Source organism: Frieseomelitta varia, unplaced genomic scaffold (assembly GCF_011392965.1).
Source record: "Frieseomelitta varia isolate USP_RPSP 00005682 unplaced genomic scaffold, Fvar_1.2 scaffold_631, whole genome shotgun sequence".
Classification (NCBI taxonomy): Eukaryota; Metazoa; Arthropoda; class Insecta; order Hymenoptera; family Apidae; genus Frieseomelitta; species Frieseomelitta varia.
The window spans coordinates 132,488-156,210 of NW_025110403.1; the positions used below are offsets into that span (position 1 = coordinate 132,488).

Consider the following 23,723-nt stretch of genomic DNA (forward strand, 5'->3'; position numbering starts at 1 on the left):
ATCGATGCAGCTTGACATGCTGTATAAAAAAAGTACCAACGTATGTCTGTTGAAAAATTATTAGTTTAAAAGACATTTTAACTTCAGTTTTAAAGAACTGTGAAAGATGAGAAAAGTATTCTTGTATTCATACTATCTTTGCGTCGCAAAATCATATTCGAATAAAAGATGAAAGCATCGTAAGTATTAATTCCGATAATTGAAAAGCGAATTAACAAGAGTAATGCAGAAATCGAAGTTTGCTCTTTCTTTCTTGATTTTAGTGAGCTCTTCCTAGCTGAAAAAAGAGCAAGGAGAAGCAGAGAAATTATCTGAGAAGAAGCGGATGGTATGAAAGAAGAAGTACATTAGAAACACGACATATCCTTTTGGTTCGACCATGTGTACAGAACGAGTGGATTTGACGAATAAGAATAAGAATAAGAATAAGAATAAGAATAAGAATAAGAATAAGGTACACGTGTGCCTTCTTGTCCTAAGTAGTTTTCTTGGACTCGTATCTGTGGTTGTCTTTTTAAAGTGTTTCAAGTACTTGTTTGTCGTAAATTTGAATACGTGTCACTTGTATGTATGTACGTATGAAATATCGTATAAAGGAAAAACTGTTCTTTTCGAGCGGAACGAAATGACCGGCACCCAGTTGCTGGGATACCAAGGATAATTGACATATTTCGAAGACTGGAATGTATAATATAGAGACGTGGATCGAATTAATTAAGATCAAGTAGGTATCCGTGTACGGCGTATTATATCTGATGAAAATAGCTGATGGAACCGGAGATTTTCCTGACAGGAAAAGGAGGAAAGGCAGTTACCTTGCATTCTCGTTAGCCAGCAAATTTAGATGAGGCTGGTGGTGAAACAGTGGAAACGGAACGGGAGAAAAGTAAAAAGTAAAAGGGAGCATGAAAACAGCTTGATGGGCATACCCTATAATCGCTAGCCAAGTCGCCGCTACCGTGTGTTAGTTCGTCGTAGTGACTGCTCGTCGCACACTTGCTCTTTCGATGCACACGTGCATCCAGTTTCTTTATGCGGAGGAAAGTCTTCGTGGTCTTGCAGGGACGCCTGAATCATGCGGCGTTGCATTCAGTGTGCCGCGTGTACGTCTGTGTTTTATGAGCAGTCGACTCTCCTGCTTCTAGATAATTCTGTATTTTCGTGTGCCATTGCATGTAGTATGTATGTACTTGGTCGCCCTTTGTTCTCGGTGTGTGGACACAGCGATTTCATCGTGATTCAAGATCCAACCTCTCTATATCTTTCTCGTTTGTTCACGCTTTACTTTGTTTTACAGTTACTTCTCTCTGGATCCGTATGCACTTGCTTTCCATATTTTTTCGTAAATCCTCTGCACAAATAGAATTCTCTTCGTCGTACATAGTTGGTTTCTTGAAATATTCCACCGAGTTAGAGCGTAGCATGGACGTCATGGGAACGTAAGAAGCTCTTTCTCAAGCTTGTTTATGCCATGCGTACGAACCATGACGAGGATAGATATTTTATGTACTTTACTGCACTATACGTTTCTTGTATGACCAGCAAGCGTTCATTGTAATTGCTGGCTAATAATGTTTTCATGGTTTTGTTTACCGATAACAATTTTTAACGTAACTAATATTCACGTTTGGAAAATTTCCATCAGGTTGACAGTTGTTTGTTAAAAGTAATTCATCTGTTTATTGTTCTTTAATGTCAACGATTATTCAATACATTGGCAAATTACTATTTGTTATTATTTTTCTTTTACTATTGGTTACCAATTTTTTTACTTTTGTTACAAGTATTTTTGGCCAGGCAGGCGTAGAACAATATGTAGATAAGAAAATTACTTACTGCATGCAATATTATCACTCTATCATTATTACATTTATTATTGAGAAGTAAACGCCATGTGATGCTACACGCAATTAGCATCGCATATATAATTTCCAATAGAAAGGGAATAATATCCGTTCCGTACGTCACAGTTCATCTGTTCGTGCAATCTCTTTACCTGCAACCAAATGAATACCGCAAAAATATAATTATTGTTTTGATCTTTTAAATAGAAAAAGAAAACATGATTCATTGTTTCGATATTTTTCTTTTTAAATATTATAAAAGAAACTTTGTTATTGTCATGTTCTTCAATATAATAAATTAAACATCAAACTTTTTCTTTTTAAATACACTAGAAATTTGTTCACTATAGATGAACAGTTTACGTAATTAGAGTAGTAGGAATCCACCAATTCTCTCCTCTATTAATGATTTTTTGTTCATACAATAAAAGTTCAAGTTCAAATAAGTAGATACAATTAACAAGGGTTCATTTAATAGCAGACTGATTGAAATTTGGTTCATGTTAATTTCTACTGTACAATAAAAGCTTTGCAAATCTAAATAAATGTGTGTGTGTGTGCGTGTATTGTAAATTATAAAATTTATTTACAAAATAAATTTAGAAAATTACATTTATTTAGATTTCCAAATCTTTTATTGTACAGTAGAAATTTACACACACACACACACACACACATATATATATATATATATATATATATATATATATATATATATATATATATAGTTTATATATAAATATTTTCGAGAATATAATTTTGGGAAAATAACGAAAGCAAATATCAGAATTACATTTTTTAACCTATTTAAAGTACTCTTCTAATCAGTCTCGTTGAAATCAATAATGCTGAAGAGGCTATTATCTGATAACAAATTTAATCATTTGATTTTATATTTGATACGAAATTGATTATGATATATCTGATACAGATATTCGTGCTTTAAAAGTATACGTTAATTATTCATCATTCTACAAATCCAACAATTATGCACAACAGAATACGACGTTAAAAGCGCATGTATAATTGCTTTTTAATCCATTAAGATTGTCGTTGATCGTTTTCATGAAATTAAAAAACAAAGTTTGAAAACACGCGTCATAAAAACACGTGAGTCGAACGATTTTGTCCATTATTTATCATACAATTTAAAAATATTTATCATACGATTAAAAAAATCATACAATTTGTTTATTGATTAGGAAAATTAATTATTATATCGTTTATTGACGATGATACTATCGACGATCAAACGTCGTTTTGCTAACATTAAATAAGTTAAAGTTTGCTAACATTAAATAAATTAAAGTTTGCTAACATTAAAAGTTTTGGTTAAGATTTTGAAAATAGTTTTACAAGCATATATTAATTAAACAATCCTTATAGTTAAATAATCAGATACAATTAAATATAGTTGAATCAAATATAATTAAACATAATTACTATTCTGTTTAGTCAGTTTAGATAATGAGCGAAAAACAAGCTAATAATAAGCAAGCGTACTCAACAAATAATACATTTAAATAGTAATTATAATAATTTATTTGCAGAATTATACATATATGCAAATGATATCGTGCCCATTCACCACGTCCTTTCTCACTTTTCCATTTACATTGTCCTTTTAGTTAATTCGTTATTTTCGGTTTATTTATTCCTGTTCTGTTTTCACCTGAGCTAACGAACAAACATGCACCATCGTTGCGATTGGCTCAACATTTTTTTTTTTTTTTTTATTGTTCTGTGATGAATTATCGTTACGAGTTTGAATGCTACATTGATTGTGGGCTAACGTTTCCTGAGTGGTTTTAGCTTGACTCGTATGTAGCCACGTAAATCGTGCTTCGTACGCAACGAACAAACGACTGAACCGTGACTTGCCCTCGATACACGATGAATAATGTGTAGAGTAGTTTTCTTGGTAATCGGAAAAATATCATTTTTCAGGGAACTGACGTTACAGGCAACGCGCATACATTTCTTTTTTTTTTTTTTTCTTTGCTTTCGTTGTTTTCTTCGACTACTCGAGATAATGATGTAATGGCGGCAATGTGATTTAAAATCCAATTTAACAACGTGCCCGTGAAATTCTACCTGTTGCATCTGTACGTGAATAATAAATAACATGAGTAATACTTCGTTGTGGTTTCGTTGTGCAACCAGCTAATTCTTTTTCAATTAATGAACTAAGCGTGGGACTCTTGATTATATTTTTTCCTCGGCGCAGGCTTTTCGTTGTAATTATAGATCAACGATGAAATATTTAGATAAAAAGAATCGTTTCTTTATAAAAATTTGGTTTATTATTGATTATAATTGAAAACTTTTGTTCTCTTGTAATTATAACTCGTTATAATTTGCTTATAACTGAAAATTACAGGGGATAAATCAATTGATTCCCGTATATTTCCTTGATATTACTGAAATTCATTTTGGTTTGGTCGATGTTCGATTTGGTTGATTTGATTGTTTGCTTAATAGTTTGCTGATTGCAAATTTTCCATTAGCACGAAAAAAAAAAAAAACAGGGGAAACAAGAAGGAAAAGTTTAAAACAATACATTCCTGGAAGCATGAGTAGGCAACCACGTGGGTTGTGAAAACTGTTTAACTTTCTACTAGCGGTGAAACGTTACAGAAGGTTGATTCTGATAAAGCAAACACAATGGCATTTGTACGCAGTCACGAAAGAAAAACTGAATACGATATTCTGTACACCCGGTATACATGTTATACTAGATGTTGAATTTTTATCAGATCACATCGCTAATTATGTCGAACCACTGCACAATGTTTGATATATATATATATATATATATATGTATATATATAAAAAAAAAAGAAACGGTGAAAACATAATTTCTCTCTGAGTGAAAATTTTTGTAAAAGAATTTATTATTTGTTTACACAAATAGATCTTTTTTATATTATTTTATATAAATAAATATTTTTACAATTTATAAAAATAATGTAATTCTAAGCTTTACTTCACGATTCTGCTTATTTCTAAAAATTTTTCATAAATATTAAGAAATAATACTTTATCTAAATTATCCATTATTAAATATGCCTGAATTTCATTCTTATCCCTTTGAAGAATGTTCAAGTAGATGTACGACGCGAAGGATGTTAATTTCGGCTATCCTTTTCATTTTGGATAAAGTCAGACAAATTTGACTTTAATGTAAAATGTGTCCAGAATTAGTATCGCAATGGTACTTTTTGATACTTTAAAACTTATTTCGACATTGACAAAAATTATATATAAATAATTTAAAAAATTGATTGTTATTATATTAAAATTTTTTAGTAATTTTAAAGGTATTATAGTACTAAACTCGTTTTATAAAAGTAAAACTAAAAAGAAATAAATTCTGACAGGTATTTGAAAGAAATGCAAGAAATTTTTACATTTAATTTCGAATTTTAACAATAAATTGATGTATTTTATAAAAATTATATTACAAACCACGTTATGTTACTAATATTTCATGACATAAAATATATCAGATCTTATATGTCGAATATTTCACTTTTCTGCTTCTGAATCGGATACTGTGCACTGTGTACCAATTTCGGTTATCAATTTATCTATGTTCTATATATTGGATGTGTCACAAAATCTTAACTATCGTGTCTTAAATATGATGAATTCGTTGTTACGTTTGTCAATATTGTAAGACTTTTAATTCCTCCGTGTTAGCATATCGCGTGTGAAAAATGTCATAGTACATTGAAATGAAATTATCGTTTTCAATGTAGCAAACAAGATATATAAAAGAATATTAGTTGCTTTATGGCTAGTCGGTAACGCTAAATCGATGTATGCAAATATTGGCAATGAGCAAATCAGCTGTGGAAATAAAATGAATATTTAACTCGCAAGAACTCTGTGTTTATTCAGTTATTAATGTTGGACTTGGTTTGGTTAGTTAACGCTCACCTTGAATTTTTAAGAAGTCGGTTGGTTGCGGATGTTTCAGCGGAAGAAAAAATGATCGCGACTTGCTAAAAATTACACTTGCAACTGTGTGGATTGTTGAATCAACGAACAATGTTGAGACGGGTGAATACAACAGCTTACGATAATGATAAAAAGTGTCATTGAACGGTCGGTCGAGGAAGCAGGGAAAAGAGAAAAATAAGTGCAGCGAATCAACTTTGAAAAGTTGGAATCCGGTTTTTACATAGTCGTCGTCGCCATCTTTTCCACTCGCTATCAAGACTGAATCATACGTTAGTCATCGCGTTTTACAATCACTCGCGTCCCGTGCACACACACGGTGGTCACGTCGACAAAGGGAAAAACCAGCGCGCCAAGTCTCGAAAGGGGCGACACGCTCTTCTGCGCCGGAAAGCGAAACGTTCGTTGGCTCTCCTTGTGTCTGCCTGCTTCTTTTGTTCGTCCAGCCGAGTCGTGCCTTGAAAACACAGTCTTTAACTTGAACATATACGAATCGAGTATATGCTCTGCTTGGTTCCCGCCGATCGATCCAACGATCTTTCGATCGCGTGCTATTACTACCGTGTTGCGTCGCTCCACACTGTGCGTGACCTCTCTTCATATTGACATTTTCCAACTGAGTTATAATTTTCGAAAAAGTGAACAAATTCTTTCTTTGCTTTCAATTTACATCTTTTTACTTGTTATTTATTAATTCGGTTCTTCTTTTTTTTTTTTTTCTTTTAATTTATGATTATTGAACGTCGCATCTACCTTCTGGTCATTAGCGACGGCTAGGTACTGTTTCCTTCTTTTCAAGACGATTATATCTTACGGTAGATGTTAGTTTCCTTTAGATAATTCAGAACATTTCCTATGTGTTTCTGTGACGTCAGGGCTGCCGGTGAAGTTATTTTGTATTTTTGTCTTTGAGCGTGGACTTGCTGCATTCGTGATAGAAGATGAGATGATGGGTTGATAAAATTCGGTTGCATTGGATGTTTTTTTAAATAGATACTCATGCGTGAGTTTTCAGTGTCTTGTTCTAAGCCTTGTCATGACTATTCTGTCTTTTCTTTTCATGTTGTTGGTAGGCATTGTTTAATAGAAATCTTGGGTTATATTATGAGATTTTGTTTTTTTTTGGAGGTGTTCCATATTTTGTTTCATGATTGTTTTTCGGCATAGTGTAATATTACAACAAAGTCTTGACAAGGAATTCGTTTTCGGATGACATCCGACGAGGGCGATGTTGCTTCTTTTTGGCTGCTATGTCAGCTTCCTCATTACTCGATTCTTTTGTTTGTTGACTTACGATAAATATTTTTTTTTTTTTTTTTTTTTTTGAAGATTAATATGTTTTGATAAAATGAAATTAATATTCGTTTCTTAAATGCAATGATAACGTTATCTCCTTGAAAAATATTTTATAAGCGATGTATCCGCAATTCAGCTGAATATTTTGTTACTCCGTGTTTGGAATTCTATTTTTTTTTTTTTTTTTATCACGATCACGTGATATTCGCGATGTCACGGTATCACAGCATGTCTGCATGTCACAATAAGCAATTGTACAACATCGGACGTTACGTGTTAAAGTCTGTCGCGGAGGTCAATTTATCGTTAGGAAAAGTAGCGTACTGCAAATTCAAACAATGAGGTTAACAAGAGATCATGTGCTATTTATTTTTGCCTACGACTTAACTTCAATCAAATATGATTTATTTTTTGTATAAGAATAAGATCGCTTCTGATTCTATCTGCTTCGCTTTCCGTGACACGCGCCATTAATGTTGTGTAATTAGAAATTTATCTAAAGTTTGTTTGCCAAAAAACAAAATTATAATTCGTTAGTTTTGCGTTCTTTTAAAGGACATACAGAAAAAAAAAAAACGATATTCAGTTATTCTTGTCTATGTATTAACTCTTATCATTGGATATTGAGTCAATTAAATTATTTAATTTTAGAATTTTTAATTACTAATTTATTACGCTAATCTCTATCACAAGCAATGTAAAATATAAGATACACAATATTAAATACAAAATACAAATATTATTGTTATGTATAATACAACGATACTACTTCAAAATTAATATCAATATTCATAATTGTCAACATCTATATATTTATTTATGACGCGAGTTCTCGTCGTTTCGAGAAAAATATTATTTTAAAGTTACATTTTATTTGAGAAATAACATATTGGTTAATCGATATTTATTAATCAATGAAACAATCAACGTACTATCAAACATTGGTTGTTTTTGCCGGTTTGAAACCAGTGGAATTGCATCTCAGCGAGGAAAATATAACTGACTACTGTGGAATCGCCTTCCATGCGATTAGCTGAACAACCGGCTAATTAGTTAAGGACGATTCTCGACGATGTCTTGATTACGTAAGAATCGGTGCGTGAACCGTCGATTTTCGCACACCGCCCCGGTTGCTTCTTTGTTCTTGATTTCTCCTCCGGCTTTTGCTTTATCTTTTTCTCTCGCTCTGCTTATTTTTACCTTCGGAATGAATCTATAATCTTTTCGTGTCGATGTATAGCAATATAATGACGAAGTCGTAATGTCTGTATCGACAGGCGCTCGAAGAGCTATTCTTCTTGTTTCGCGATACGATAAAAGGAAAAGTTTAAACAAAAACAAATCATTCGACTGATTTGTCACAAACAAAATTTTGTGTACAGCTAATATAAATATAGATAAAAAATTTCTTTGTATTCCCTTTGTATACTAGAGATATGTATTTTGTTCAGCAAATGATATGACGCGAGGCCACGCAATCTATGCGATTGAATTATTTGATTTTATCGTTACAAAGTTGTTGAAGATAAAACTTGCTGTTGGAATCATTGACTATAGAGATTCGTTCTAACATTTTTCTTCTCGATTGGAAAAAGTGGAGCTTTGTTAGGATTAGAAACGCATTGATCAATCGTACGTACAACGTATTATTCGTTCCTTTTCGATGCAATTTTCTGATGTCATGAGAATGTTGAATATCTAAATACGTATATACGTATAAACGTTCTATGTAATTCATTATTTTTAATGTATGCGATATTGATAATGTTGCATGTTACGTAATCCTGTGTTGCCTTGCCATTCTGCACAGAGATGCGCCTCTGTACATATATTCATTAATTCATTCAACCAAGGTCTTTTTTTCCTCAAAAATTTTTATTTTTATTCCTTTTAGAAGCGAGAAATTTTGAACACATGGATAAATTGAAACGTGGACCATGTTGCTATTTTTCTCTGATTTATTATTTAATCACCAGACTGCGAATTTTTACGCATTTATGAAAAATTGGAATTACAAAAATGCATAAATGATACATAACATACAGATATATATATATATAAATAAATCGAAAATACAGTATTAATTTATAATATTTAATATTTATTAATAATATTCGTAATATTTAATTATTCGTTATAATATTTAATAAATAAAACAATCTGTCATCATTTTTCGCGATAAATCTAGGAAATCTATAGTTCGTAATAAATTTAAGAAATTTCTTATCATAATTTTTCTTAATAAATCCATTATAAAAATGTAGGGAATATATATTATTATAATGTTTCATAAGAAAGATTCGCCTTACGAATCTACAAGTTAGAAAAAGAAAATGCCAAAAGTTTTACATTGTTCTATCCAAAATAGTCAATTGCACTACCTTATCTAACTGCCTCTTATTGTTAGTAAAACATTTGCACGTACTTGGAACGGAAAATGCGTCTGTGCAGATGCAAATAGTCAGTTGCGTTTTGGAAAATTTGTTGATCACTTAAGAATATGACGAGACAACTAAGTTTAATAGTAATAAGAATAATTACGTTTCCCGCATTAAAACAAGTAATCGAAATTCATCGTGCGCTTATTAACGGCGAACTTTGTATCCTTCGTGGAAACGAAATTTTTGTTGGTAATTATTTTATGACGCATCACTGATTACATGCTCGATACAATATCGAATTAGTATTTCTTTGTAGCTAATGGCTGCAAAGATGCTTACGTGTCGTTAGTTGCATTTCATTGTCTTCGTGTGTTATTAAATACGTTGATAAGGAACTGATTCTTTCACGTATAAATTATGTTATGACGCACTTAAAAATTATTGAAAAATTGCCGCGACTCAAATGGAAATGTGATTCATTGTGAGCAAAGGTGATCGATAGTTTCGAAAGCTATATACGCCCGATAAAAATGTGTTGAAGGTAAAGACATTTATGTTTCTTTGATAACTGACCTATATTTCAATCGCAGAAATTTTTCTTGGTCGTTTTCTAACCCAAGTTTACATAAAGGATGTAATATCCACTTATATCTGTTATATTTTCGTTCAGAAGATATCTTATACAGATATTTTGAAATATTAAATTCGTATATATTAAGACATAAGTAACAATAAGAAAGTTTTCGAAATAAAAGGAATAATGTATTTTTTATATATTTTTTTTTTTTTTTTTTTTTCTATAAACACGAGGAAACTTCTCTCTTACCCCTTAGTCGGTCTAACTGTTAAATTGCGTTTGATAATTTCTTTTCTTGATTCAACAATCAAATAAATATCGAAACTTAATCGGGCATCTGAGGTTCAATAAGTCATCGAGTAAAAAATCTGACAAAAACGTGGCTCCACTTGTCGATCACTTATATTACGTACGTTTTACTCTCTAAAGAGTAAAAGCACTCTCACAAAGAGTAGGAGCAAAATCATTCTCGTAGCTCTCTCTCTCTTTTTTAATCTCGGAGTGCCTTTAGCCTGAGAACAGGATTGTCATGGAAGATAGTCATGCATCGAACTATCTAAAGTTCGTTTAACGTGAAGTAACTTCTGTAGCCAGATGAATGCACGAAACGCGACACAGGCAGCACAGGCTAACTGCCGCTCATTCTCGTCGAATTCAATGAATGAAAGGAGCTACGACTATTTCCAGCCGCTTTCGTGGAAACTCTCTTGAGTTGCTTCGTGGAATCAACTTTTAACATCTGTTACGCACAGCTACATTTAGCTTTTTTTTTTTTACACACAGAAGGGACTGTAAGTTCTTTGTATACATGTACATGTTGCACGATTCGAGTGCACGAGTTCAATGTGAATCATCCACGGTGTGGAACTTCGAACTCTGTTTCCTGTCGTCGATAGTAGCAACGACGATGCGTAACTTGAAGTTTCTAGGTGTTTTTTGTCTTGATTCTTTCATCGTTAACGTAGCAATCTTTTTCTCGGAATATGCCTGCGTGTAGTCTGCGGTCAGTCTGACGCATAAAATTGGTTTCCCTCGTCTTCTTAAACAAACTTAATTCTTGACCAAACTCTCTTCGAGTTCATTAAATAGAAAATATGGAAAAATCATTATTTCTTTCATTTTAAAAAAATCCCATAAAATTATTCATTGCGTTTATGCTTTATCTAACATATATATCTATGAAATTTAATATCTCGTAATGTAGGATACTAATATTTGTAAAATAAAATATCTGTATTTAATAGATATTCTCCAACTTAAAAACCTCTCGGTGCTTTATGTAATGGCTTAAGGACTGTTTTTCTAGAGTTAAACGAAACCTTCCATTCTCGCGGATATCAAGATTCAAGGATTCTTAATGCTAGAGATTTCTTAGAAAACTCGACTCAGGAAGGCAGGAATATCGAAGAACTTCAAATAGAATCTCAAGTGAGATATTTTTTCTTCTTTGGTCGTTCTTTTTGTTCTTTTGTTCGTTCGATCTCTCGCATTTCGATGGCATTCTAGTTTCTGCATTCCGTCAGGAAGAACCGTATGATGATGAATTTTTTTTATTTTTAGGCGATTTTTGCGACATTAATCGTCCGTGGAGTAAAGCATTAATTTACGTCAATAAATATACGCCGATTCTTTCGTACAAGTTTTGTAAAACCAGGATGTCCTCTTGAGATCGTTTTGACCGGAAATGAATTTTCTCTGCGTTTTAATCTCTTGCCACGCACGTCGAGAATTTTTTTGTCCCAAAATTGCAATATTTTCTCAGTTTATATTATATAGTATATTCAAGTAAAACAAAATAAGCAGAACAAATAATAAATTTATTACTTCTCAATAGTTTCTATCCAGTGATATCATACTGACGAGTTTAAAAAGAAAGCAACGAATTGTATACGATTTGGTCACTCGTTATGGTCCGCAATCAGTTGCCAGCGCAAGTGGTTAAGGTTCACAAATCCAAAAAAAAAAAAAAAAAAAAATACTAGTTTTTCAAAAGTCAGACATTTTCCGATTGATTTTTTGCAACTGTAGCCGTTTTCTCCCGAATCTATCACGATATTAAAGAATTAGGTTTAACCAATGTACGAACGTTGGTTCCATTTCCAAATCGGGACTTTCGCTGAGTTCACATTCCCATGGTTAAGCACGTTTTCCACGGGCGGTAATTCTCTGAATCATCTACATATGTTTGTAAGACTATCATTCGCATCTATTCACCTATTTCTCAATTCTAGCTTTCTCTAGCTTTTCACTCACGAAGATTAATATCGGTTGTAAATGAATTTTTTCTAATGTCTGTTTCACCTTTAAACAACATCGTAGATAATTGCAATAATTTATGTTGGATTATCAAAATTTTAGAACATTTGATTTTACTTCATAGTTTATATTGTCCATGATTGAAGATTAATAATAAAATTAATTTACTACGTAATTAAATAATTTATTTATCGATAGTTAAATATTGCTACGTTTATAACTAATTATTTTCACCGTATGACTGTTATAGCAGCTACTGTTTTTCCTATTAATTAATTGAAAGGAAAGGAAAGAAACAAAATACTATATATACAGGAAAAAATGATAATCCAAATTTATCGTATAACTCGGCGGAGTCGTAAAATTATGCTGAGCGTGTTACGTTCCCACCAATCCAATGCGTTTCGTCATCCGTTTGAACCAGTATTACGATGAACGTGCAATAAACCGTGACACGGAAAAAGGAAAAGTAAAAACGTCGCCCGTTGACCGTTCGCACGTGACTGCATCTACTTGAACCAGGTCCGGTTGATAAGAAGCGTATAGTAACAACGGCTATACGTGTGCGTACAGTATGTTCGTGTTTGCGTTTGCGACTGCGCGATAAACAGCCATTGGACATTGATGATTGTAGGATAACCAACACTCGCGTTTCTGTTTTTGTGTGTGTCTCTTTGCATTAATACCTGAAGCGCATAGACTAATTACGTGAGCGTTGATGTGTGTCTGTGCATAGGTAGAACAGCCGTGTTATGAACATACGTGCTCGTGGAAATTTCCAGGCAATATGAAACTACGCTTGTATTTTCACCTGGTATTATGCGATCTGTGAAAATTCGCGTGGAAAAGGATCGATTGACTTTCATTATCGATTGATCATCAACATTGTTTGATATGGCTAATTACGGATTTACGGAGAAAATATCAATTAATTTTAATTTTACCAATAGATCGATTCAATTTTTCGGTTAATACTTTGGATACTTTGTTACATGTGTGTTCAAAATGTAATGTAGAATATTATGTTATCACTCTCACTCTTCAATTTCTTTCGAAAGTATCGCGAGTTATGGTGAAAATCTAGCTAGACAAAAATAATATTCCTTAGTTATTCAAAAATTTACTAAATTAATACATAATATTAAAGCAAATAATTCTAAGAGTTATACATTGCTATTTTCAGTTTCTTATTCGTTGATGGCCAATGGAAATCAAAATTTTTATCACTGTTCAGCATCAATTATCGTACAATTTTAAATTACGGGTTATCTCTTCGATAAATCTTCGATTGGATAAGAAGATTTTTAGGTCGTTTGACCTAGAATTGATTCGACGAATATCATTTTATGGATTCTTGTTTCTATTTTATCGAAGATTTATTGCCATGATTGGCGTTATTAAAGCAGACTAAATAGGTTTTTAACAAAATAGACAGTTAATTCCAAGGTTATTGTTTATGCAGAACTGTGGCAATGTTTATTGCGAAGTATAATCATGCACGTGATTAAAGATAAGATAAATTGTCATAATAAATCATTTAGCTGTATGTGGTTGTTTACGTTTTTTATCCTTCTTCGTGTAAATCGAGAATATTTCGATCGATTACATTGATTCACAACTCGACGTCCTCGATGCAATGATACTTTCAACTTGTCAATTTAACTGTTCTCTAAATTCTAAATTCTAATTAACGTTTAAATCAATTTCGTTCAAAACTGTTTTTTATTTTTATTTTGATCGACGATAGAACGTCGATAGAACGAAAAAGTTTAAAAAAAAATATTTTTCCTGGACAGTAGTTTAAGAAGAAGAAAAAAAGAAAACGATGTCAAGTAAGGATTGCTGGAAGGTTCGTTTCGTGATTTAGAGAGGTTTCAGGTCTCGAAAGTATTTTTTTTCTTGGCCTGTTCGAGCTCTCGTGAGATCCGATTATTTCGAAAAGTTCAGGTAGTTTCTCGTTCCACGAATTTTTGCCTTCCATCCGCTGAAACGTTGAACCTTTCGTCTCTTCTTCGTATACCTGAGTCCACTGTCCGATATTTTTAAACCCGACATTAAACCTATCTCGATTTCGCGAATTATCGATAATGTTTTATGGTCATCAAGTAAAAAATTGCAAACAATAAAAGATGAATCGTAAAACATGATAGGTTATAGAGTCGTCTAACGGAAGCCTTAAAAAGATTGGGCAGAGGCACGTGCACTCCACCTAGGTTCATTATATTTCATCATGCACTAAGTACTTCCGTGCACAATATTAAATCCGTACGTAGGAAGGCAGGCATGTGTGGTAAAAAATAATTTTGTAAAATTTTTCGAGCAGACCCCTGTCATTGATATTTATTTATTAGTAAACATCTACATCAATTCACCGTTTCATTAACAAGAAGTTAAAACACCGCAGACGAAGCATTATTTTCGTTGCACGTTTCGTAACGTGTTTCTCAACTGTAATTCCTATTTTTGCATACAAAGCTAATCCTAACAGTTTTTTTTTTTTTTTTTTTTTTTTNTTTTGTGAAAATACAAGCCTAGTATTAATACAACCAAGTATTTCATTAGTATGACCGAAGCAGCATTCGAATAAAGCAATTGTGCACGGGCTTCCTGTATTTCTGATTACAGTCCATTAGAAATAAATCATCGTTATTGGTCGAAGGTTCTCATCCAGGCATTATCCCATTGCGTAACGCTTCTAATGTAATATCAGCAACGAAGATGTTTTCGGCTGGAACGATGCGTATTATTGTATTTGGAATTACTGGGGATCCGCTTTACACTTAACTCGCGTTTAACTTAACGCTGCGCTGGCATGACGTGGCACGCACGTCAAAACGCATGTTTTTTGTTCTAAAACTGCAATATTTTCTCAGTTTTAAGTATATTTAAGTAAAACAAAATAGGCAAAACAAATAATAAATTTCTCAATAATTTATATCCAGTGATATCGTACCGACGAGTTCAAAAAGAAAGGGATAAATTGTACACGGTTTGGTCACTCGTTATGGTCCGCAATCAGTTGCCAGCGCAAGTGGTTAACAATGCCACGCCAATCTTAAAACATCGAACTTTCCTTACATTCGACGTATTCCTTTCGTTACAGTGGATATCGAGATTATTTGTCACGAACAGAATACTTGATACTCAATTCTTTGAAATAATAATAATAATAATAATAATAATAATAATAATAATAATAATAATAATAATAATAATAATAATAATAATAATAATAATACGTACTTTGTTGGTACTTATACGATGCCTGATCATTGATGCATTCGTAGATTTGAGTAGCTGTTTCTCGAAGGAAATATGCAGTGATTCGCGTGTATAACGTGATTATTACCGCTGTATAACGACGTCATTATTTAATATTAACAATTATAATCCCACAAGTAAACACAGAAAAGTGTTAGATGGAACGTTAGCTCGAAGCATCGAATTAACAAAATTGCCTTTCACAGACATATGTTTTCACATCTTTTGTCCTATTGCGAGAAAATCAAATATTCAAAAATCGTGGAAATCGTTTTGTATTGTTAATCATTTTTCTTAACTTGGATGAATCGTCATTGTCGCTTGGATGCAAAGATTTTGGTTAAATTGTACGTTCGATAACTTCGGTAAAGTTTTATTCGTCTATTTAGCCAATCTGTATTTGATTGAATTCTTGTTTCTTTTGTTTTCCTTTTAATTTTATTTATAGAGGGTGTTTCCGAAATCGTGACACAATTGATTAATGGTTTCATGTGTAAAAATAAGTTGAAAAAAAAAAACATTTTTCATTGAAGACATCGTTTTTGAGGAAGTCGAATTTAAAGATTTGTTATTCGTACATTTGAATACGGTTAATTCCGAATGAAATAGGCATGAATGATTGATAGAAGATAGAAACAAATAGAAGATAGAAAGGTGTACAAGAAAATTTTTCGTAAGACTTCGTTTTCGAGAAAATTAAATTTGAAAATTTATCAATACGCGTGTGGCAAGCAAGTTCTTCAAAGCCCAATTTTTTCAAGACAACTCTACAAAGAGAAAATTTATTTTATATTTTTCGCTTATTTTTAATCCCTCGACAAAATTAGCCAAATTCAAATATATTTAACACAAAATTTTCTGAAAAACGAAGTTTTAAATGAAAAAAAATGTTATTTTTCGTTCTCGATTTACTTTTACACGTAGATTGTATCATGATTTTAAGAACATGCTGTATTTATATTCCTTCTTCTTCACGTATTATCTTCTGACCTATTGCTTACGTTTACTTTTGAACGAGTATCAAAGCAACAAAATTAATTTCAATTCTCGTTTTCTTACGTATTACAGAATGGACCAGCAAAGACGAAGGAGCCAACCTCGACGTCGACGACTAGCAGCAGCTCGAACAGCGGTTCGACTGGGAATAATAGCGGACACGCGCCTCTTCGGCGTAGCTATACTTCCTTGGTAACAACGTTGATCGAGCAGCATCGTAAGCTAGATCGCAGCGCGAGCGAGCCAACGTCTCGTTATAAAACAGAGTTGTGCAGGCCATTCGAGGAAAGCGGCACCTGCAAATATGGTGACAAGTGTCAATTCGCTCATGGGTACAGCGAACTACGGAATCTCGCCCGGCATCCGAAATACAAGACGGAACTATGCCGCACATTCCACACGATCGGTTTCTGCCCGTACGGGCCTCGTTGCCATTTTATCCATAACTTCGAGGAGGCTCGAATTCACAATCAAAAAGTGAGCGCGCAACTAGGATCCGCGCAACCAAACGTAATGGGCTTGAATCCTATACTGAGCGCGGCAGCAGCAGCAGCCGCGGCCGCAGCCGCCGGTGGAAATACATCTAATAACAGCTCGAACGTCAATCCGACGACGATCAGCAGCGTTGCTCTCCTCGAACAGATCGCCGCTTCGTCTCAGGTAGCGACTCCCAATCTTCTGAGAACCAATTCGTTGAGCCTATGTAGCAGCACCACCACCAACGCGTACAATCCGCCGCCATTGCTCAGAACGAACTCGTTGAGTCTAACAACTAGCCAACACCACCATCATCACCATCACCATCATCATCACCATCAGACTGGCTCGACGACGACCGTTAGCTCGGTGATCGGCGCCACTACCAAACCAAAGCCGACATTCTCTCTCGGCAGCACTGGTGACTCCATTTCTCCGTCATCCAGCCTCAGTCAATCGCCGACCAATTCGATGGCGAGTTTCTTCAGCGACGACTGTAGCCAGCAACCGTCCGTCACCTCGCCGTTCAGTTTCGGTCAGGATTTCGGACTTCTCGCCACCAGACGAAGTCCCAGCCCTCGGACCAACAGCGTTTGCAGTCCGTTGGGCTCGGACGAACTTACACCGAGGACACCATCTCCGCTATCACCGAACGCCGAATCGAGACTGCCTGTCTTCAACAGGATCAGCAGCACACTCGCCGACTTTGACAACATGAAGCTCTAATTACCAAATTACATCTTACTCTGGGTCCTTCGACTCTTTCGGTATATTTTATTTTCTTCACATTCTTTCTGAAAGATACGTGTGATACGATCAACGGGAAACGTTTCGAACAGCACGGAGATAAAGAAAAGAAAAGAAAAGAAAAGGTAAAGAGCGTTGGACCCGACAGACAACGTTACACATACGCGCATTAATTTATATATCGACGGAAAAGACAGGAGAATGTTTAGGGAGAGGGGACGGACTCTTCCACCGAATTGAACAGTTTTCTTTTCTCTTTTTTTTTTTTTTTTTATTCTTAGCAGAAGAGCTATATTTCTTGCATCAGATAGGTCTTCCTCTCCGTCATACTCGATTTATTATTTAAGCGTTTCTTTCTTGTTCGTTATGACACGTTAGGCCTTGTTCTCGTTCTTCAAACAATCATCTCTTCCTTTTTATTATAATCGTCATTATCTTATTATTATTATTATTATTACTATTATTATTATCATTATTTTATTATATAATTATTATTATATATTATATTATATTATATTATATTATATTATATTATATTATATTATATTATATTATATCGCTATAATTAATATGATCAATAACGTTATCAGTAATATCACTATCAATACTGAATATCAGTCGTTAGTTCTACCCACATTAGTAGCGTTAGTCTGTTAGCCTTAGTTTCTGATTCCGAGCACCAGGACCGTTTTCTTCTTTTTTTTCCCTCCTCTTTAGGTTTACGCTCGTTTAGTGAAAAGGTCGAGATGGTATCAGCCCGGATGTCTCGACCTGCTCGTGAGAATCCTTGGATGATTCAACCGTGGAGAAGGACAAAGATAGAGAAAAAGAAAGGGAAAACGAAGAGATCCGGGAGCATTGGATATCGCGAATCGTAAGAATATCCAGAAAAGAAAAAATTGCGGCAATGAAAGTGGATAGGAACGAGACGGACGGAGTCCAAGCTTCCGAATTGCGACTTCACCCGAGTGAGTTGTTCTTTGATCTCTCTTGGGCTCACGTAGATCCGCGTTTCGTTTTATCTCGTTTGCCATATCCGATCCTCGAGTTTTGCCCTTGCTCATTTCTGCTTTTGCTTTTCGTCCATGCGCAAGGATTCTCGCGAGAACGAAGCTTCTATCCGGGGCAGGTGAAATGTTGCAATATTCCAAAACAGTTTCTTCATTTTCTTCTTGCGAAAAGACGGGAGGGGAAAGTTGTATCTGAGAGTGAAAGGGAGGCAAGATCGAGTCGCGCGAGAAAAATGCAGACAAAAGCAAAGTAGATCGAGTGAAAGATATACATATGTGCGCGCACACACAAATTTGTATAAATATTTATATAAATGTATATTTATGATATATATATTTGTATAAACATTTATATAAATATATATTTGTATAAATATTTGTGTAAACATATATACATATGCATATATATTTTTATATATATATATACATATATGAATATGTTCAAATTGTGTGAAGATTGGGTGACAAAATATACAAGACAGATCAACAATTGCGGATCATGCTATTCAAATTAAATGGTATAAAAACTCCAATTGTCTTCCAATGTTAGAACGAGTAAGAGTATGTTTGCGTGTTTGTGTGTAATGAGTATATGATCTTGTGGTGTAATCTGGACAGAATGAAAGAGAGGTAAAGATTGAACGGTGAGAGCAAGGAGTGAGTAAAAGGAAGATAATGAGAGAAAGTGATGCGTTCATCGCGAGCGCGTTTGTATGTGTTATGTTGTGCGTGTTGAGCGTATGTAGCATCATGAATTCAGAACGGACCTGTCCATCGAGTGAACGAAAATGTGTGCTCGTTTAAGAATAAGTTACAAGATGTTAGATATTTTTGTAGACGAAAATTCATCAGGGCTTTCAGTCGTTTTACACGTTCAAGACGAATTTCATACACGAGACACGCTACACACTGAGGATACGTTGACGATCTGGTTTTCTACACTTTTTGAGAGAAAAATTTTCGTCTTCAGAGCGAAACAGAAATATCTCTCAATGAAATTTCCCACCAGCACCAAAATTACTTTTACGATTTTGTTTTTAATTGATTTTTAAATGTTTTATTCATCTCGAGACGTTTTCGATTCTTTTTCGTTTTCTGAGTCTATTGGACCGAAGGAACTTTATCGGACGTACGTCGTGGTTTAATTGGAAATTTTTGGTTCTTTTCTTTTTAGATTTTTGGTTAAGTAAAAAAAAAAAAAAAACAAAGAAAAGTTTTTTTTATACTTTTCAAAACTAAAAAACTGAGAAAGATTTTATAATAATAATAACGTCCAGAGAGACAACCTTTTGTTTGTCTGAGAGCTCATCACTAAAAAGCAAATCTCGGTAAATTCATTTCTCCTTTTAATCTATTACGAAATTGGCTTGCTCTCGCTTTCGCTCGATACGTTATATGCTTTCTTTGTTTCTTTCTCCTTGTTCAAGCTCTCTAGGTGATATTTCTAACGCGATAATTGTATTATATTTTCTTAATAAGATGGAGGACAATCTACATACATACGTACAAGATTGGTAACATTTCTTCCATTATCTGCCATTAATATCTTGTTATTTATAATTTATATAATTATTGTTAGTGTTAATTGTTATTTCTTAAAAAAAAAAGAAATTTCTATTAAGAAGAGAGCGAATGAAAGAGAGAAATAGACAGAAAAAACATATACATGCATCGAACAAAAGTGAGAGTGAACTTAGGACAATAAGACGGTGTAATTTCGAGAGCGCTTCTGTCCTTCGGAAAATATTTTCGTGCTTGAAACATAAATGTTGTTTCGAGAAAATGAAACGATGAATCGAATAAGTTGTCGGCGTGTATTTTCATTCGTCTTATTTTTTTTATTTCCGTTTTTTTTTTTTTTTTTTTTTTTCCTTCAAAGATCGTTAAGAAGAGATTTCTTGGTGGAAAATGTTCACTTTCACAAAATGAGTCAATTCTACGAATAAAGTAATAATGTAACGAAGCAAATTGAGCAAAACCGAAAGTGCCTAAGTAACGTAGTGAATTTGAAGATTGAAATATATTTTGTATATATACATACTACATACATATACTAAATACATACACTAGATAAAACTAAATTACGTTAATAACTAAATCTATAATAACATTTGTGTCAATTATAAATTAAACTGAAGGAGAAATTTTAGTTTAAGCTGTTGTTATAGATTTAACTATTATCGTATTATTAATACCATTACTATATTAATGTAATTATTTTTATTAATACCTATTAATTATTAACTATTATTATTTTATATTATTATTATTATTATTAACATTATTATTATCATTATAATTATTATTATTAAATTCGTAACACCATATGCCCCGAATGCATACGAAGCAGACTATCTTCTACTTTAAGGTAGACCAAGGCACATTCATTTAATATTATCCTCATTATACTTATATTTATCTGACTGATCGTTTCTTTTTTCTCTTTATCATTATTATAATAATAATTATTTTATTATTAATGATTCTTTTTATTATTACTATTAATATTATTCTTATTATTTTTGTTTCTTTTGCCTTGTAAAACGATGCAGTCAGTTGTGTGTCCATGCAGTCGGTTGCTTCAACGGTGGTCGTTCAGAACTCCACATTAAAGTCAATTAATCTCGTGTCTTACCTAAAATATATCGCTGTCAATTTTGCGGTTCATGTCCATTATATTGTACTCTTATTATTATTATTACTATTATTATTACTACTACTACTACTACTACTACTTCTACTACTACTATTACTATTATTATTATTATTATTATTATTATTATTATTATTATTATTATTATTATTATTATTATTATTATTATTACTATTATTATTATTATTATTATTATTATTACTATTACTATTACTATTACTACTATTGCTACTACTTTATACTTTGGTAATCATTGCTGCTAACACTGCTGCTATACTGGCATTTGCACACGTCGTTATATCTCATCATCATCATCGACAATCACATTTTCGTTATTATCGTTATTCCATGTCCAGAAACATCCATTATTTAACGAATATTATTTAATTCCTTGCCATAATATATACTTTTACCTTACTCTCGTGCCCGAACGATACGCTACATTTTCCGATTTACACGACTCTCCTTTCAGGAATTCAGAAAACAGAAATTTAGAGTGAGAAATAAAAATTTCAATGTTTCGGCGATTCGAGATTCATTGGGACGACGATATTTCCGCCATGGTCTTACGAGTGTATCACGTATTAAATGTTTGCCTTCTAGAGAAGAAGAAAAACATTATCGTTCGTGTGTAGCTTACCATCGATGATACGTGATAAAGTCGGTTTTGGCGAAACGATTAGAAAAAATTCTGTCGGCACGACGGGATCAAACCGAGAAAGAAATAAACCCGAGGAGGGAGAGACACGTGGATAAAGAGGGAAGGAATAGCAGTGAAAAGACCGCGTTTACCGGGCACGGAGAGTGAAAGTCACAGAGAATTTGTTCGTCAGTCGATCGAGAATAGAAATATTATAAAAAAGATATGTAGGCACAGACCCGGGATACTACCGGCTGCGAAGGGTTAGGTTCCACGCGCGTTCTTCAAAACCGTGTGACATGCATTATGGATACAAGCGTACGTACCGCGCATCTTCGTCTGCTATGTTCTCTACGACAGAAGTGAAACGGGAGGAGATACGTCGGGGACTCTCTCGGTGAGTTCTCTCCGACATGCGACTATACGCACCATGAAACAAGTAGCGACCGGCACGCACCTTTCAGGAAAGTGTCTCGCGATGCTGCGACGGCATCTCCATCGCGCCGCTCTTACTGTCTTCCAACGTATCCTTATTGTGCGTCATCCATTCAGATATACGTGTATATATATATATATATTATATATATATATTATTATATATATATATAATATACAGGCGATTGTTTCGGAATTATGTCAACGTGATTATCATATCTCATTATCATATTATTTGCGTAAGTCTTTCGTACATTATTGTTGACTTAAATTTTGAAAAATCCTGTATATAATATATAATTATATCTGTATACAATTTTATATTTAAATCGTTTCACTCCTCCAATTGAATCGGTGTTCCTGCTCTTTTTTTCGTTGATTGGGAAACATGACTGACCGAATTTTTCGCGAAAATTTCTTGGCTTTTCTTCCTTTTCAAAATCAAGTGTTCCTGATATGGAAAACGAACTTTCTTCTTTTTTTCTTCAATGTTGTCACTATTAGTTTTTTTCCTTTCATCGGAGCAACATGCGTTCCTGCTACTCGTTTTTTTCATTTTAGATCAACATTTTCATCATAGATATTTCTTCGTTTCTCGAAGTTTCATGTTAACTTATATATAGGAGAGGAGCATTCTTTAGTTTTGAACGTCGTGTTCACGTTTTTCTTGTATCTAGTGTCGAGTTTCTTTAGTTTTTTCTTACATTTCCGCATGTTTTCTTTTCTTATTTATATCTACATTTACGAAAATAGTTGAAATAGGAGCGGGAGTTGGAAAGAGAAAAGGAGAACGCGAGTTTTAGTTGATTAGTGCAATTAATATTATTATATTACGTATTTATTCGAGCGGTTTTAGGTTCTTCTTCTTCTTCTTCTTCTTTTTTTTTTTTTTTTATATAATACACACGAAGCCAAGAATAGGTCTTTTAGTTTTTCTTACGTTCTTTCCAAAGTAGCATGCGTGATTCCTCAAATTATTCCAAAAAGATCTTTTACGGTGAAAAGTGAGGAAATCTCGCGAAAATATTTTCATCTTGGTTCTTATCGGCGAGCATATTCTATTTCTTTGCGAATCGCACGACACTGTTTCGTCCGTTTTGTACACGCGTTCGCGTACGCGTTCTGTCTTTCTTCGAACGCAATCAAACAAATGAAAACAGCGAATCTATCGTATAGCATAAGCGGCA

At 33.5% G+C, this 23,723-nt stretch overlaps 1 protein-coding gene across 2 annotated transcripts in view; it reads left to right on the forward strand.

Moving 5' to 3' along the window:
• The window catches only part of LOC122534719 (protein TIS11), a 39,922-nt gene extending 21,289 nt beyond the window's left edge, over positions 1 to 18,633 (forward strand). Inside the window, exons 1-2 of one of the 2 annotated variants that reach the window (XM_043665633.1) lie at positions 5,846 to 5,909; positions 16,647 to 18,633. In XM_043665633.1, coding sequence (XP_043521568.1) covers positions 5,898 to 5,909; positions 16,647 to 17,777 — 1,143 coding nt within the window. In that variant the 5' untranslated portion in view covers positions 5,846 to 5,897 and the 3' untranslated portion in view covers positions 17,778 to 18,633. Of the gene's footprint in view, positions 1 to 5,845; positions 5,910 to 16,646 lie in introns of those variants that run through there. The other variant, XM_043665632.1, reaches the window with a different exon arrangement.
• Positions 18,634 to 23,723: the final 5,090 nt, after the last annotated feature.